The sequence below is a fragment of the Electrona antarctica genome (genome assembly GCF_951216825.1).
Source record: "Electrona antarctica genome assembly, chromosome: 14".
Classification (NCBI taxonomy): Eukaryota; Metazoa; Chordata; class Actinopteri; order Myctophiformes; family Myctophidae; genus Electrona; species Electrona antarctica.
In genome coordinates, this window is record NC_136795.1 from 26,227,806 (window position 1) to 26,245,804 (window position 17,999).

Genomic DNA, 17,999 nt, shown 5'->3' on the forward strand with positions numbered 1-17,999 from the left:
ACCTTTTTTAAGGCCACCAAAACCCATGGGCTGGCTGTGAATTACACCATGTTTGTCTAGTCTTCTAGGTAACAGCTGCTTCCCCATTTGGCAACTTTGCATAGGTCTACTTAACTTTTACTTTCATACTCGCTCGAGTCGCTCATAATACTCCCGTGGGCAGACCCAGTTAATCGCTATATTAACCTAGTTATTAGTTTAGTAGTATTAGTATAGTTTAACCAATAGATAATAGAGTAGCTAAAGTTACAACTCCGCCCATCAAACGGACTTTGAAGACCAGCTGGCAGTTGAGTTAAGTGAAGATGATTCTGAGCCGCGGCGCGTAGGTCGTACAGACCGCTTCAAAATATGATACCGCAACTGGATAATGAATGTTTTATAGCCTACTATAGTATGGTAAAACTTCGAGTTCTTTAAGGAGTAGCGTTGGATGGAGACTACTAAATCAGTGGTAAGTTCTAATAACCTTCAACATGAATGAGTGTTGATGATACTGGGCATCCGTTACTGTGTGGTCGAACCGCAGCAGGTGGATTACTTTTTTTTGGGCTATAGGTCAGAATATAGTGGACAGAAATAATAATATTATTTGAGTTGAGGGTAGACCACACGAATTCACTGAGTTCTGAAACATGTTGTAACAAGAATTCGGATTACTATCTTATCTTCATCTTGTTAGGAATCAGGGATATAGCTATAGTCTACTCTAGATCAAAAACCTGACTGTAGCCTAGCTGTAGGCTATAGCCTAAGGCAAGACTATAGTAGGCCTAAATACACAGTATACATGCACTAAGACTGTAATAGTATGGAGTTAGTTTGTTTACACAACTTTTTAATTACAACAGCACCATGGATTCTTTACTTTTACTTTACTTCTCCTGTAAATCTGTGATGTGACAGTAGGCTAAATCTGATCGACTACTGAAAATGAGTTATAGTAATATGTGTACAATATTTACAGTTTCACTATATTTTTCTGTGTTTCTCTTTTACTAGTCATGGCTATGGAAAGTAGTGGGAAGAATGTCTGTGACTACAGCCACAATCTTACTTTCTTCTACAAACTGGTGGATAAGAAAATCCCTGAAGTATGGACAACCCGGGAATTGGTGGTGCTTGTAGTGGGTCTGACACTTAGCCTCATAGTGGTCCTGGCAAATCTGATGGTAATGGTAGCCATCTTTAAAAACCGTCGCTTCCACTACCCCATCTACTATCTACTGGGCAACATGGCTGCGGCTGACCTGTTTGCAGGTATAGCCTATACCAATCTGATTCTGAACACGGGCCCCTGGACCAGAAACCTCACCAAGCAGCAGTGGTTTGTCCGCGGGGCTCTGATTGACATCAGCCTGACGTCCTCTGTGGCCAACCTGCTGGCTGTGGCAGTGGAGCGCCACCAGACCATCATCACCATGCAGCTGCACAGCAAAATGACCAAGCGGCGTGTGCTGGTTCTGATCATGTGTATCTGGGCCATTGGCATCGCCATGGGACTGGTGCCCTCCATCTTCTGGAACTGTGAGTGTGATCACACGGACTGCTCCACCATTGCTCCTCTCTACAGTAGGAAATTCCTCATCTTCTGGGCAGTTCTCAACCTGCTCACCTTCTTTGTCATGGTGGCCATGTACACACGCATCTTTATCTATGTGAGACACAAGTTCCAGCAAGGGTCTCGGCACACTACAGAGATATGGCGCGGGCAGGCGGTTGTCAATCTGATGAAAACCATCTCTATGGTTCTGGGTAAGGAGCACATTCTTCTATAATGACATCAGTGTAGATGCTAAGTATCAACAGTTCCAGTCTATGTTGTTCTTAACGTATCACAAAGTTATGCTTGTTGCCACGCACATACCAACGCTGGTGACACGCTTGATTTGCACTCTTGTTGTGACATCAGGTAATGTTGAGCAAGCAGGGCACCGTGTTCAAAACTCAACAGACTGGTAGCTGCTTATGTCCCACTTCCGTACTTTAAACAGGTTTTTCAACTTACAACTGCACTATTTAGTTTGTTCTGCCTTGTCTGGTTCATTATCTGTCATGAAATGTCTCCACGGAAGAAGCTTCAGAAATGCCATTAAGTCTATGATGCTTCTATGTTACACCCATATTTACAACATAATTCCCGTCATAAATGATGAACCCACACCGCATACCTTTCCAGGTTATTTACTCATATAGCCGAAAGCCAGTTATCAGTGAAACAACAGATGACTAATAACATTAACATTTGAACTGTAATTGCCTAATCATTGCAATCAACAAACAATCTGCTGGAATTGTTCCATTTGTCGCGTCAATGATTCACTAACTCTCAACAATAACTCCCATCTTCCTGTTCCCATCTGTATAGGAACCTTCATCATCTGCTGGACTCCCGGCCTTATCGTTCTCTTACTGGATGGGGTGTTGGGTAAAGTTAGTAATGCTGTCAAATATGAGAAGTACTGTTTGGTGATAGCGGAATGCAACTCTTTGATCAACCCTATCATCTATTCCTTACGGGATGATGAGATGCGGAGGACGTTCAAAAGTATCCTGTGCTGGCTTTGTGGGAGAGGTTCAGAGGACAATCGGAGGGGGCCATCTGCTGTCCCGTTTGATACACCGCAGCTAGAGGTACTAGCAGTGCATCACATCAGGGATGGGTACAATGGAGTCAAATTTACACAATAAACCTTGTGTTACAACATGAACATGACATTTTACATGTTGGGTGGCAGTGTCTCCTGTTTCATTAACATTGGTACTTATTGTCTTGGTCAACAGGAAGGGAAGTTAGTATTGCTTATTGCATAAAATGTACATTGTTTCACACAGCATCTAGTTTGTCCTTTTTGTGGGCGGTGAGTGTGAATTACTCGGATCTCCATAAAGAATTACTCCTTTTTAAAGTGAAACGGATCAAAAGAAAAACAATGTTGTACCAGGCGCCAGCAGGAACCAGGCAGGAACATTCCTCAATTCCTTCCTTTCATCTTGTTACTCATGAATTTGGTCCCCTGACTCCAATCTCTCCACACATTCAAAGTTCAGAATGATAGTGTTATTTTTAGACACTAAAGTCAGTAAAGGTGAACAATCTTGCTTGGAAACGTACTCCCCTGGCAGATTGTAATATTATGACAAAAGTCTTGAATTGTGAGTGACCATCCTTGTACTCTTGTTTCAATATCAGTTGGGATGCTATAATTAATTATGTTTACTTTTACAGGAAGGTATTGTTTGTGTCCAGAAATCGGAGGACAACGGCGTCTATATGTCACAGGCACAGCACATGAATGACAGGCAAAAGTTGGACTATGATATGATGACCTCTAGGTTTCTACAGCCAGAAAGGACATAACCTCTTTTGCTGTCTTCAAAGATATCCACAGTGGCGATTAAGAGGGTCTGCTTTCATTTAGGTCTTTCACCTCAATGAGATTCTGTCTGGCAACTACCACAGCTTGTTACCTACTTCTTTGCCATGCTTGTATATGTAATGAATTGATATGTGAGAATATAAACGTGCATGACTGCACTGAATTGAAATTAATATTTGTTTTGGTGAAGTACAGTCATTTCAGGATACTGGATTATTGCAATGCTGTGTTGAGCTTGATTTCTAGATTCAGATGTTATACATCGTGCAACTTTAAAAAAAAATATTAGACTTGAATATCAACACAGCCTTTGTGACTGAAATTATTGGCAGACACTTCTAAATTTGGTGTCGATATCTACGACCAAAGTGTTTTGAGATATTTTGTTGAATAAATGTACTTGTGTATATTCGTTTTTTCAGGGGGCATATTTGGTACTTCTGAAACTCATCACTATCTCAAAACATGCATAATGCATTTTAAAGACTTGAGGCAGTATGAAAGCTCATAAACATAAAACATCAAGCATGCTTGTTTGATTATGTAATAAGGTCTGTAAACACATTTTAGTTAAGCTGTCATAAGAATTAAAATAAAAAAAATGTAACATTTGTGATCGCTCCCTGCTGGTTTAATGAAAATCCAGTTTTCAAATTTGGCCTCACCTTTGACCTTTCTCAACCAAATCAGTGATTTGGTTGAGTTTGGCTAAAACTAAAAACGTCAAACAGCTGACAATAGGAACTTCAGTTGATTGTCACATTGCATTATATAGCAATGGAGCTTCTAAAAATGTCTGCTAAATCCTAAATGTTCTGAAAAGCTGCTCAAACTTTCCCCAAATTATATGTATTTGGCCACAGACCGCTCCATCTCAAAATACTTGTTCCAGGGAACCCCAGAAGAAAAGATTGGAGTTAAAAATGTTCACTTTAGATCTACAAACTCATAGCACATCACCTATGAGCTTGTATAACTGCTATTTTTGAATAGCCAAAGTATTAAATAATAAAGTGGTTAAAATCTAAAATGACACAGATGCCTTCCTGGTTTTAATATGTTAATGGTTAAATCAGGCTATACAGTGATAATCTAATGTATTCTCAATCTCAACCCTACAATTTACTTAGAAAACACCAATTAATGCATTATAGTTGCCATGCATCACTACTTCAAATAAACTTACATTTTGACAAAGGAATCAGTTTGGTTTTGTCACAACCAGTAGTTGTAGCGATTGGAATGAAACTGAGTTTTGCTTCAAACCAGTGTTCTGCTGGTCTGAATGGCATAATTTACATCCCCCCCCCCCCCCATCTTTGACAGGGCTGCCAAGAACAAAACATACTGAAAAAAAAATCACACTAAATCATTTTATTAGTTTTCTAATAAGAACACTACAATTTGTCATATTCTTCCTTTTAACTCTTTCTAGAACAATTCTAAAGTTGAGGTATAAAAGGAGTTCATACAGACTCACAAGTCTGAAAACAGTAGGGATTATATACAAGAGAAATGGAAAGACAGAGGTAGAGAGGGGTAAATACAAGGGATAGTGAAGGGGAGATACAAATATACTAATAAAACAAAGTAATCAAATGGTTAAATAACATTTGGTGCTGTGGAAGTCATTCATAAGTACAGCCCGACTATACCGTGTCATACAATGTCGCTTGACGAAAATAAAATGGCAGATCTAAAAGCTCATGCTGAAGGTGCAATCAATGCATTGAGCTTGTAGAGGTGCCAGAGAAGCCATTTGAAGCTGTAAAATGGAGCATAAATTAGGTATGAGTGTACAGGCCAATGTTGAAGACAATTAGTATAGTACCATTTCCAAATCAATTCCTGCATAAACTGTGTCCTTTTCTTAAGAACTGCATTAATGCTGGAAAGGAAGATGACCAAAGTGCACGCTTATGGTGCTTAGTTTGGATCTGAATGGTACAGTGATGGATGTTTTATACATCTAAAGCCCTTTTTGTGCATGGTCCCCTAATTTCATGGTGCCAAACGTATTGGCACACATTCCAATTATATCCAATTACACTGATTGACAACATTTTTTATTTGCATTGGAATCCATGGTGACATCTAGTCAAACTCAGAGAACCAAAGAGCCATATACCTTCAGGCTGCTACAGGAATGTCACTAGCTACAGAAAAGCTTCAATGGCAGTTGGCCTTTTGTAAACAAATTAAGCACTTTTCTCCCCCTGAAAAGCAACTATTTTAATTGGTCAGGTATGTTTGGAGGGAGGGGGAGAGAGAGAGATTAACAAAAGTGAAAGGTCAAAGAAAAGTATCAGTAAAATAATCAGTCCACTGATTAACAAATCAAATGTTGCATATGAGAAACCTCCAATAGATTTTTCCACAGCATCAAACATATTATACATGTAAACCCCATATTGTAACCCAGTTATGTAACAAAAAGACCCAAATTATATCCAAAAAAAAGAATGATAAAAACAGAGTAATTGTGACCCCTGCGAGACAATAAAGGCCAAACAAATCTCACCCAAACAAAACGTCAAAAAGGTATAAAAGAGGAAAAAATACTGAAACATTCCACAAACTGTACAGTGACATCCATTACAACTGGTAGAAAAATGGGCTAAAGATAATTTGGTGTGGTGATAACACTATTTGTAAGATATAGCCATATGAAATGGGCGTAACAGCAAACAAATACTTAAATGTGGGATATACATGTGATGGACCCAAGTTTTGTTCTGTAACATCGTTTCAACAAAGTCTGGATTTACATTGGGAGTCTTCATAAGGCTTTATCTTATCAAAATGCTTTGTTATTCACATAATTGATGTATAAAATAGTTCAAAGGGTTGAAGTCCAAGAACATCGGCTGCGGGTCTTGTACACCTGTTTAGATTTGAATACACCCAATGCTGCCTTTTTGGTAACAGAGAGAGGAGCCCTTGCCAATTGGCCAAATCAAAGAAAAAAAGGAAAACAAAATACTCTGGTTGACCAGAATCTGTTCAAATATAGGTAAGTGAGAGAACATGCCTTCTCACGGAATGGGTGCTCAACTGCACACAATACAATCAAACCACAGGTGTGATATGACAGTCCTCAATCCACCCATCGTCCCACAAAGTACCCCGCAACCCACCCGCCCCAAAAATCAAAATAACTTGAGGAATGACAACATCACACACAGAAAGACACAGATACAAATAGAATTCCCTCCTCTCCTCAAACTGAAAAAGGTGGCTGCACACCTACTTTAGTGAGACAGAGAGTCATAATTACATTGTTGATCATGATATTTTTGGTACTATAGAAGGTTGGAGCGTGTTGCAGTGGGCCTGTGAGCTTACAGGTTTCAAGTTATGAGGAGATCCCAGTCCCCCATCCATCCCCATCTAGTTTCTCATTGGTTGGTGGAAGCACCCATGGACTACATTCCCGTGAAATGTATTGGTGCACCAGCCAGTTCAACCGAGTCGCCCAGGGAACACTGTACACACGCACACGCAGAAACACACATCATTGCAGTGCATGATGCATTTATTCTTTTTTTTTTTGGTCTGTCTGATATCATAATACCCTTTCTTTTGTTAATAAAAAGAAAAGCTAAAAAACTTGAAGATTAAATGAAAACCATATTATCACACCTAAAAATCCTACATGCATGGAAGACGGTCACGTTTCTAAAGTCATGTCACATTTGTCTCAGATATATAACCACTGCCCCCCAGAATCTCTCTTTCTCCTGACCTGTTATTGAACTACTTTTTTTTTTTGGTGGCTGGTGCATTCTTGGTGAAACAGCATTAGAAAACAAGCTACAATCAAATAAAACTTGTTGAAAGAAAGCAAGAAGTAAAGTCTACAAGCCATCTACTACACCCTCTATTGGTTAGCAAAGAAAGGGTCTGTTAGTTACATCCACAGAGGATCATTTTCCTCCATCCGTAGCCCTGACGTGTCATGTCTGGTCCAGATTCAGGACTGGCTATAGCAGTGACTCCCATAACTACAGTTACCAGGTAGAGGCACCCATGATAAAAGGTGCAAAAGTTTGTGCTTGACAGATCTCATATGTTTCCTTTCCTGGAAAAGAGTTGGAAAAAGTTGGAGAGGTTTGTATGTGTGTGTGTGTGTGTGTGTGTGTATGTATGTGTGTGTGAGTGTGCTCGTGTTGGTTGGGGTGCATGCACATAATGTGCAAATCTGAACTATTGATATACGTATTTCACGTTAAGAGAAGCCCCACCAAAGCAATTACATCAAGCATTGAAGGATGGAAGATACAATGGTGTTATTTGTGTTTAGTTGCCAGTGGTTGTTCATGGAGGAACATAAGTGGTGACAACTAGTTGGGCAGCACTTTGGTACAAGCAAGGTGAGCAGAGCTCCCTAGTGATCCATATCGGTAGAGTCTCAGCGACTCTAATCAAATGCCAACGCCTTGTGAGGTACAGGCGATCACACGGTTTTCCAGAGCAAAAGGGACTAGGCTCCTCTACTGAGGGAAGAGAGCAGAGGTCAATTAGGACATGGGCAGGTCGTGTGGATACATTGTGGGGAGTCAAGACGTGCATATACACAAATAATGTACAGACATCATGGTCGTCTTACACAGCCAGGTCAAGTGATATTCAACAGGTTTATTAAAACCAAAGGTCGTGTTATCTGTTTTGACATCTGTCCGTTCTGGCCCGCTCTTCCATGTCAAAGAGTTACGGAGCACATATTCCTCCTGGATAGTGTCCAGTTGTCCTTTCCTGCACTCCAGTAAGATGTGTGCATACGAGGATGTGTATTACAACTTGGTGAGTCTCCGGAGGTGGCTGGTGGTCAGCAGAAGGTGGGGACAGACGGTAGTGGTCAGTGGAGGTGATGGCTGGAAGGTGGTAAAGTGTTAAGGAGAGGTGCCAGCTCAGTTAGAGGTGTCAGAATGGACGCTGCCAGGAGGACCAAGAGGAGAACTGACTGACGGGGGGTTGGTGGCATCCTGCCAGCTGTTAGCCTGCAAGCAAGAGGAAAGGAAAACACTTGCTTATGTTGGCCGTCAAAACATTCAGTTTATTATTCAAAGTAGTTGCTATAACTAATTTCCTATCTGGTACGATATGAGAGTTACCAGTAAAAAAACATACAGTCAGATTCATTACAAAATCACATTGTAACTATGGTAACAACACTAGTACAGCTGTTTTATCGCAAGCTAACTATAGTAACATTACTACAGCTGTTTTATCTCAAGCCAATTGATGCCAGAACTTTCCAGGCTGATTGAAGTGCAGCGCACACAAAGGAAGAAATCTTGGCTTTGTTATCAAGTTACTACTGAAAAAGACTAAAGAGCACTCTAAAGTTAGTACTCACGTCCAGGTGGTGAGGGGTGTAGAGGCCGCTACCTGACAGCTCCTCATAGCCGCCCGTCAGGTGTGTAGCATGGCGCAGGGTATCCACCTATCGGAGACGGAAAGAAACCCAGGACATTTTACCACTAAACATCTTTATGTTGGAACACAAAGCACCGCCACATACAGCCTTCTTTCAGAATACACACAGACATTGGCCAGGCAGATAATTGACAGCTTCCCACACACACACACCTCTGCTGCATCCATTAATGCCTATGCATTAATGGAAACCTCGTGGAGGTTTCTCCACTACAAGCTCTGTCATCTCTTTCCACTCATCGGGTCATTGCTACTGCTTGACGCCATGGATAGATTGGATACCCACTAAACTAAACACTACTTTGCCAGTTCTGCTCTTATTCCCATGGAATCAATTACTGTATTTGAAGCCAGAGGGCTCAGGATTATATTATTCTCCATCCACCATTCTTTCCCTCATTCTAATTGAGAACACTGAGCCGTGGAACACAACGGCAGATTACTGGATCCCTCAGAGACAACAAAACTGTGTGCTTCCACAGGGTGCCACAAGCACAGGGTAAAGCCGCGTGCAAGACGGTTTTCTTAGTCGCGCTCTCGCTGGATTTCTGACCATTCCCTACCCGCCGTATTTCAGTGCCGAATACGGCTCAAGTATAATCCTGCAATATTACCGTCTAGTACTAAAATATGCTGTAATATTTCCATTGGGACCTCAAAACATTACAAACTGAAACAGAAAGTGAGTGAGTGAGTGAGTGAGTGAGTGAGTGAGTGAGTGAGTGAGTGAGTGAGCGAGCGAGCGAGCGAGCGAGTGAGTGAGTGAGTGAGCGAGTGATAGAGAGAGAGTGGGATTAAGAAAACAGTCCTGCACAGGGCTCCACCCTGTGTTAAAATAAAGCACCACACATGCTTCAGGTTACAGGTGTGCTATATCAGGACTTTGGGGGACCTGCAGGTTTGTTTGGTTTTTTTGACCTGCCCGCAGGTTATTGAGGGGCGCTTTGTTTTTCCTTAAACAAACATTAAAAACCCCATTGAAATGAACAGAGTTTAATGTTTGTTTTGTCCATGTTTGTTTTGTCTGATAATTACGCCAAAAGATGTATATATACATTGGTAGCGATGTTGGAAGATGATAACAGCGCCCCTCACTTCACACGGGTGTGATTTTTTTATATACCACCTGCTACCGAAATAATTGCCACAGCTCCTGCAGGATCCTGGCTCCTGATGCAGAGCTTTAGTAGGGTACCGCACACACACAGTACAGGGTACAATTTAGGCATTTGGCAGATACTCAATAATACGTCAAATGCATAGAAATAGTAATCTAGGATCAAAGGAAAACCAACAACCTAATATCAGTCTAAACAGTATAATATCAAAGAATCTATAATATGTACATTGAAACTACACACACACACTATAGGATGCCAGGGTACCACAAACAAGGGGCACTCAGGGTACCACAAACACAGGGCACAAACACAAAGGTGGTCAGATCTGAGGAAATTTAATGTGCAGAGATGGAATGGTTTGAGATGGTCTGAAGGGAACACATGCACTAATAGTGGTGATGGGGTTGGGCTGAAGTACCACGTTCACTACACTGGCTAAACGGGTCAGGGAACCACAGAGCACAGGAAGGGGATAAAGGTAATTACAGGGCAACATCCGGGGTGAGGTCAGGGCAAGAGGGTGCTACACTAGGGGCTGAGTGTCCAGGGACATCAGGGGGCTGAGTGTCCAGGGACATCAGGGGGCTGAGTTGAGGGCATTGGGGGTAGGTTCTGCAGATGTCCTTATTGCATACCTGCGGCTGCAGGGAGGGGGCTATGTTGAGACCCTCCCCGTTGAGTGAACGCAGGCCGAGGTAGGCGTCACCTGTGTGAGACAAGTTATATGACCCCGATGACCCTGTAGGCAATACACGCAGCCAATCAGGCATGTCAGGGTGCCCTGGGGTCAAAGGTCACTGGTGGTCATGGGCACTGATTGCCAATAGTACGGTCACGCCTCATGACCTCCGCCACAGCTTCAACATGATATATTGATCATGACTGCATCTTATTTACAATACTGGGATAATGAACCAAAACGCCCATGAAAACCTTAACCAAGCGGTCCAAAGCCAACTGACCCAGATTAATGAAATGCCTGGAAGCCACTAATGCGTCACCAATCTCTCCCAACACCAACGGGAGCTATTAGGCACGTCTCATTTTGAAGGCCTGGTGGCCAGGGGCCCTTCAGCTTATCAATCAATATGTACATGTGACATCCGTTATGCTCACATAAACACTTCAAGTGCATTTCCACAGATTAACCAAACCAAGCATATTTATTAAGGTATAATAATTTAAGGTTACACCTTTGTTTTTATTTGGACTATTGAGTGAATATTTAAGTCAAATGTCGGCTCCACTGACTTGGTGAAGTTCCTCCGTCATCAGAGGTTGATATTGTGCTCAGGTGTTTGACTGACAGTTATGGAAGACAAAGGGAATTTAACTTTTACATAAACTGATTGCAACCATTGGTGGAAAAAGTACTGACATTTTTTAACCAAGTAAAGGTATCAATACTGCAATGTAGAAATACTTGGTTATTGTTACAGTACAAAAGTAGTCAAATGTATAAAATGTATACAAATCTTTTTGAAAAAAGCAGATTGTCTCTTTTCAAATGGCCTATGTAGTATATAGGGCTGAAGTGGTTACTGTATGTCTTCTATTAGTAATGATCAAAATCTACAAAGTAACTAAGGTTTTCAAATGTTTGTAGTGGAGTAAAAGTACAATATTTCTCTCTGAGATGTAGTACTGTGGAGTAGATGTAAAATTATAGTAAATTGGAAATACTCCAGTAAAGTAAACTTTCCACCACTGTTCACAACATGCTGCATCTATGAGTAGAATTAACTGAGTGAGCACCTACCTGCTCCTATCTGCAACTTAGCAAATAGAGGTTACTAGTATCAGCTTGTGTGCGCGCACGTGCATAGAAAGACCCCACATTGCACTCCAAATAGCAAGCAGGGTGAGACATCATTACATATAGTAAAATGAGCAATGAGGATGATTGACGGACATAAATCAATAACTAAGGATGCCTTTTTAATTTCTGAAACACAACCTTGAGTATCTGACAATACCGAATAGCAATCCAAATACAAATTTTAATTCTCTTAAAAACAACAAAGCTGTTAATAAGCTGTGAAATACTGCCGTCAATCATAAAAACACTCACATTGAATAGGTTTAGCTTTACTCCAACCCAAGCGTAAAAAAAACTGACATGACGACTGCAGGCAGCTCTGATGTGCTAATAAATAAATGCTGCTACACTATGGTAAATGGTGCATTTATATAACGCCTTTGTCCAAGGCGCTTTGGTAATGTTGCAGGCTGGATTTGTCAATCGATCTCGTCAGATTATGTTTTATTTTTTTTAATTTTGAATCCACATCTGATGCGTTGTTTTTGTCCAGTATCAGACCGATACTGAATAAGGGCTTTACCGATACTGAATAGCGGCTAACAAAGCCTTATTAATTGATTGTCAAGTATTATTTATGGATTTTAGCAATTAGTTGTCGCAACTAAAATCCATTAAGATCAATATGGATGATCAATGAAAATTTTCAACATGGGTCAAGCTACATCCTCAATGTTCTGAACATACACTTAACAACAAACCAGCAGACATATCACACATCACAAGTTCCATGTACTACTGTACTCATGCAAGCAGAGACCTAAGGTACCCCAGACTGCACAATATAGGAGTTAAGTAAGTCTCTTGTAAAACTCAATATTAGTAGCAAGCTACTATAACAGAGACAACAATCAGTCAATCACCTTCTCTGACAAGTACAAAGGATATTTGTTTATATCAGAATTATTTTACCCTGGCATCTAATGTATGATTTGTACTATTTAGTATTTACCATTTGAAAAGGTCAAATTGCCAATCAATTCCTTCCTTGCATGTCTTGAATGATCGTGGTCAAATAGGTAAACTTAATGGCTAGCAGGTTAAAATGTCCAACAAAATCTTTGCATACATTTCTGCCATCTTTGTTTGTTCATTGTTGACACAATGTTGTGTAATGAAGAGGCCATTTTCGTGATTGGAGGCCAAGATAAGGTTCTGAAACCCAGAAACATATTGTGATAACAAACTCGAGTAGATAATTGTGTCAAAACAAACAAACATATCGAGCAGTCAGTAAAAAAGAAATGCAGACGCCTTTGGAATTATGTTGCTTAAATTAAGCAAGAACACAGACAGCAGGTCAAATACATCAAATAAAAGCATGTGTCTGTTTCTGTTTGTTTGGGCTGGGCATTGTGGGCAATATATCGATATTTTATGAAAGCAGCAACAGTCACCCCCACTATTGTGACATTTTATCCATCGCCCAGCCCATACTGTGTAAGTTACTAAGGCCTGCTCTGCTTCACATGTCGCTCATTGCCAGTCAATTGACGTGACATGAAATAGGATGATTCAACTCGGCTTCACACATGCATGTTGTGTGCCAGCTGGCCAGCCTGACTGCAAGATCCAGTTTCTTGTGCAGTCTGGGATCGCCTCAGGACAGGAAGGGACTCTGATCACATTTGTTTTATCAGCCTAGTATGAACTTAAGTGTGAGTGTGTGTGTGTATGTATGTGTGTATAGAGGCACTGAGGTCCAATGACAAGGGGAGGGCTATGAGAGACTAATGGAACACGTGGTACCTGAGTTGGGCGTCGCTGGAGAGTTTGCCTGGCTAGCCTGCGCCGACACATTGGCAGCATCCACCGCTGTTTTAACTGCGTAGAGGTTCGCTTCCTCCTGGAACTTACCAATGTTCTTCTTGTAGCGTATTCTCTTGTTGCCGAACCAATTAGAAACCTGAGGAAGAGAACGAGATGTAGACATTCTTTTTTTCCATACTTTTTTCCCTCCCAATTTTGTGATTATGCCAATTCCATATTCCCACTTCACTTCTAACTTGTACAGTTGGTCCTAGGAAGTGCACACACAACCACGTCTCATCTGATGACGGCAGTTTATTTTCACCTGAGGAGGAGTGAGGAGTTTCTCCAGGAGGAAGCAATGCATGCAGGGAAACACGCTATTGTTCACAGTTCCGCTCCGTGCTTAACAGGTAGTACACTGACAAAGATGGCCCTCCCCGCCCGGCTCCATTGGTCGTCCTAGACTACAGATGTTTTGACTAATATTTTGTGTGAGAAAGGGTCATTTTAGCACATTGCTATGCTTTGTGAGCTTGTAGATGAGGTATTTTAGAAAACATTTGCCTATGACCTGTTCTAAATAGGGATTTAAAGTCTTCAGAAATCTGGACACATTGGCTGCATCAAATGGCCAATTATATATTTTTTAATTTTTCCAGTAATTTCATGAAGAAATAAAAGAAAAATCAAAGAAACGCCATAAATTAGAAAACAAATGTAATGTTTAAGAAGTAGTGAAATTAATAGATCTACAAGCTCACAACGTTGTGAGCTTGTAGATCTGCTATTTTCACTAGTTTGGTTACCGGGCAAATGTCTAATTTCTCTTTTGGGTCACAGGCTAAATGGTTTGGGAACCACTGATCTAGTGAGTGTATTGGCTGTGCTGCTCACCTGAGAGACGGTGATCGCACACTTTTTGGCCAGTTCCTCTTTGGCCTCCTCGCTGGGATAAGGGTTGGACAGGTGGGAGTAGAAGTACTCGTTCAGCACCTCTGTTGCTTGCTTGTTGAAGTTACGCCTCTTACGCCTGACAAACAAAAAAGAAAAGATGCAAATGACCAACATGCACGACACGCCAATACCTCGACGTGTTCACATCATTTGGAGTACTACCTCTAATCACAGAGACAGACATGCAGATACGTTTGTTGCAAGGCAGAATAGCAGACCTTGTAGTTCAGCGCACAACACTGGTAAACGACAAAGTCTAAATCAGGCTTAACAACATGGGCTTTTCATGTCACTGACTCCCATTTAGACTTTCATTATGCCATGACCCCCAATTTAAAAAGATTCTGTCCTAGTGTGTCTTTTGTTTAAATTAAATTGTTTAAATGTCATAATTATACATTAGTTTCAGTATCACCCCTACTTCCATGTTAGAAGAGTCACTCGTGACATTTGTTTGCATCGTAATTAGTTCAAGTGAATTGAATGATGGGAAATTAACCAATTAAACCCCATGTTCTTAATTAACCAGGGTCCTCCAGGGGGCCCTCTACACCAAATCTCTAGCCGATTTAAAAGCTCCACACCGCCTTGTGAGCTTGTAGCTATTTTCAACAAATGTTCACCCCAGAAATGGGATGCTAGGCTTCATGTGGTTAAGAGACTGGTGAGGGACTCCCTGTAACCCCCCCCCCCCCCCCCCCCCCCCCCAAGGACCCTACTTTGAAAACTACTGCTCCAACCCCCACAGGCAGTGAAAACGGACACCATCATCACAGACAGACATACCTGGCGTCAAGGAAGCGGGAACGCAGGATCATGACGGCCTCGCAGGTGCTTTGTTTGAGCTGCATCTGGATGGAGCTGAACTTGCGATGGATGATGGCAACCATTCGCTCAATTTCCTTTGGAGAGATGGGCCGTGTGCGAGACTGCTCCCTCAGCAGGTTCATCACGTGGTTGGTGAACTCACTGCATGCCTGGAGTGACAAAGTAGCGAGAGGAACTTCATTATGGGAAGACAAGCAGGGCTGGGCAATATATCTACTGTATATTATATTGATATGGTTAGAGACTTGCCATCAGCTGGGACTTTGGATATTGTTATATCGTGATAGGACACAAGTGGGTTTTTTTTTTTAAATACACAATCTACAAACTCGCTGTATCTTGTTGCATTGTTGCACTTGTTGCATTGTGAGACATTGTAAGCTTATACATTGGCTAATTTTGCCATTTAGGAATTCAAAATAAATAAATAAATATTAATATTCTATCCACTATCGAGATAAAGGTATTTTGTCAAAAACATTGTTGAGATTAGACTTGTTAAGTTGTTTCCATAACACCCAACCATAAAGACAACCACCATCGAATCATACCATTATACCAAAATATACACATTTACACTTTACACTTGCATTTAGTACTACTAGAACAGTGCCCGTTGGAGGGGTGATCAGGTGTGATCAATTGGCTAATAAAGGGCGAGGTCACGCATCATTATGATGTCAGAACGTCATTGTGATGTCAGAACAGGCCAGCTCCATATATGGAGATGTAGGGGTGAACTGGATTTGGGCCCTGTCCGGAGCCTGGGCAGAGGCATTTGTGCTGGTTCTGGGCAACCGTCGACCCGACGAACTTGACACCGGGCATTGCACTCCCTGTGGTGGTGCGGGACGCGTGTGTCAAATTCGAAGTCGGTGGGGCGACCGGTTCTCGAGTTACGTGGACTACAGACGTACCCACAAAGATGTGGTGCATTTTTAGATAGATGGCATGTACAGTTGTAGAAGCAACCAACCTGCTCGTATTTCTCCAGCTCAGAGTGGTATATCTGGCGGATCTGGGCTAACTTGGCCCTGTAGTCCGAGTGCTCGATGCTGCCGTCGTTGGGCGAGCCCCCGGCCGCCGCTGCGGCTGCGGCCGCTGCCGCCGAGCCTCCGCCCTTCTCGGGTCCCGACACGCCCTCCGCCAACAGCATGTTGTCCAGACGCATGATCTGAGGGTCCTGAGGTTCCTCCTCCTGCACGCCCCGGATACTTAGCACTAGGAGAGGGAGAGAGAGAGAAAGAGAGATTTATTTATTCAGTCATTCAGGTTTTGAAAATGTGCCCAAAATATGGATGCATGGGTTAACCCATTAAGACCGGGAAAGCATCTGTGTCACACACACTTTAGATTTGAACCTCTTTAACCATATTTTATAATTGGCTATTACGCAAATCTTTGAATATATGCAGTTTTTAAAGCGGAGATTTTTTACTCAAATCTTTGCTTCTGGGAAACAATATTTTGAGGTGTGGGGTTCGGCAGTCAAATACATATCATTTTGGGGGTTGTTGACATGACAACATTGACAACGGACCACTGACACGAAACATGCGCTTCCGTAGAATCGGCCTCTCATCTTAATGGGTTAAAGTGGATAAAGTACTTTGAAAGCCGAAATGGCAGCCCCCCCCCCCCCCATACACCAGGCTAATACTGTGGGCTCTAAGGAGTGCACAGGAGGACACCTTATCAATGCTAAAATTGTGCAGAGCTGTCAAAACCCAGGCAAACGTTCCCTGTCCTGAGTCACAGCAGCAGGGCAGAGCCATCAGGCTGAATCCTCAATGAGCCTATACTGTCACAGCTCCCGACATATTCCAAACAGCAGAGGGCAGTGTAGCCCCTCAGTGGCAACCTGCCAGGGAGAGAGTCACATGAGGCATGGCACTAGTAATGGGAGTGCATGTGCTGTCACTATGAGCCCCGCTGGCCATAAGTATAGCTTTCAGCCGCTCCACTCCACCACTGTATTAAACCAAGACCTCTGTCAGCCTTCAGCCATGTGCTCATCTCTCTCTCACAGTTTCTCTCTCACACACACACACACACACACACACACACACACACACACACACACACACACACACACACACACACACACACACACACACACACACACACACACACACACACACACACACACACACACACACACACACACACACACACACACACACACACACACACACACACACACACACACACACACACACACACACACACACACACACACACACACAAAGTTTCAACTACAGAAGTCTTTCTTTGCTGTAGACATTGAAGTTTATTTTTCCCTCTCACTATTTACTAAGTTAATAGAAAAAATAATTTGCATCCTATCATGATTCATCACAGTGTTGTCGAGCAATAAAATATGAAAGGTAACCTCAAACAGTAAAAACAGACATGTTAAGGTAAAAACATGTCATCCATCAGATATGGATGATGAGATTAATCCTAATTGGAAACGCAAAGAGTTTGGGGTTATGCTACTTGGTCAAAGCTCAGGGGGTGTACTCATCTCATTCAGAGTCAGGTGAATTACTTATTTAGCAGCTTTGCTGGTTACACACCATCAACAACCTGAGCTGTCTTCAAGATGATAACAAAAGGTTCACCATTGAGAGAGCTTGCATTCCGTTTTACAGTATTTGCTGTACTGTAAAACTCACCAAGGAAGAGAATGGCAGCCAATGAATA

General features: G+C 41.9%; 2 protein-coding genes across 5 annotated transcripts in view; one reads left to right on the forward strand and one right to left on the reverse strand.

Moving 5' to 3' along the window:
* lpar2a (lysophosphatidic acid receptor 2a) lies at positions 1 to 3,787 on the forward strand. Its single transcript, XM_079520036.1, has 4 exons — positions 1 to 454; positions 1,003 to 1,755; positions 2,369 to 2,634; positions 3,230 to 3,787. Exons 2-4 carry the CDS (start codon positions 1,005 to 1,007, stop codon positions 3,359 to 3,361), a joined length of 1,149 nt encoding a protein of 382 aa, XP_079376162.1. The 5' UTR covers positions 1 to 454; positions 1,003 to 1,004; the 3' UTR covers positions 3,362 to 3,787.
* A 952-nt stretch (positions 3,788 to 4,739) lies between these two features.
* The window catches only part of pbx4 (pre-B-cell leukemia transcription factor 4), a 35,390-nt gene continuing 22,130 nt past the window's right edge, over positions 4,740 to 17,999 (reverse strand). For 2 of the 4 annotated variants that reach the window (XM_079521235.1, XM_079521233.1), the window contains 6 exons: positions 16,270 to 16,514; positions 15,252 to 15,442; positions 14,406 to 14,541; positions 13,509 to 13,665; positions 8,740 to 8,826; positions 4,740 to 8,380 (listed from right to left, as the gene is read on the reverse strand). In XM_079521235.1, the coding sequence (XP_079377361.1) occupies positions 8,783 to 8,826; positions 13,509 to 13,665; positions 14,406 to 14,541; positions 15,252 to 15,442; positions 16,270 to 16,514 (773 nt within the window). In that variant the 3' untranslated portion in view covers positions 4,740 to 8,380; positions 8,740 to 8,782. Of the gene's footprint in view, positions 8,381 to 8,739; positions 8,827 to 10,575; positions 10,680 to 13,508; positions 13,666 to 14,405; positions 14,542 to 15,251; positions 15,443 to 16,269; positions 16,515 to 17,999 lie in introns of all 4 variants that reach the window. The other 2 variants (XM_079521236.1, XM_079521234.1) reach the window with 2 other exon arrangements.

Excerpts from the sequence above, each read along its gene's own strand:
- lpar2a (XM_079520036.1), top strand. The coding sequence starts at position 1,005 with ATGGCTATGGAAAGTAGTGGGAAGAATGTCTGTGACTACAGCCACAAT. Across the intron at positions 1,756-2,368 it reads AACCATCTCTATGGTTCTGG|GAACCTTCATCATCTGCTGG; the intron begins GTAAGGAGCACA and ends CCATCTGTATAG. Across the intron at positions 2,635-3,229 it reads TTGATACACCGCAGCTAGAG|GAAGGTATTGTTTGTGTCCA; the intron begins GTACTAGCAGTG and ends TTACTTTTACAG.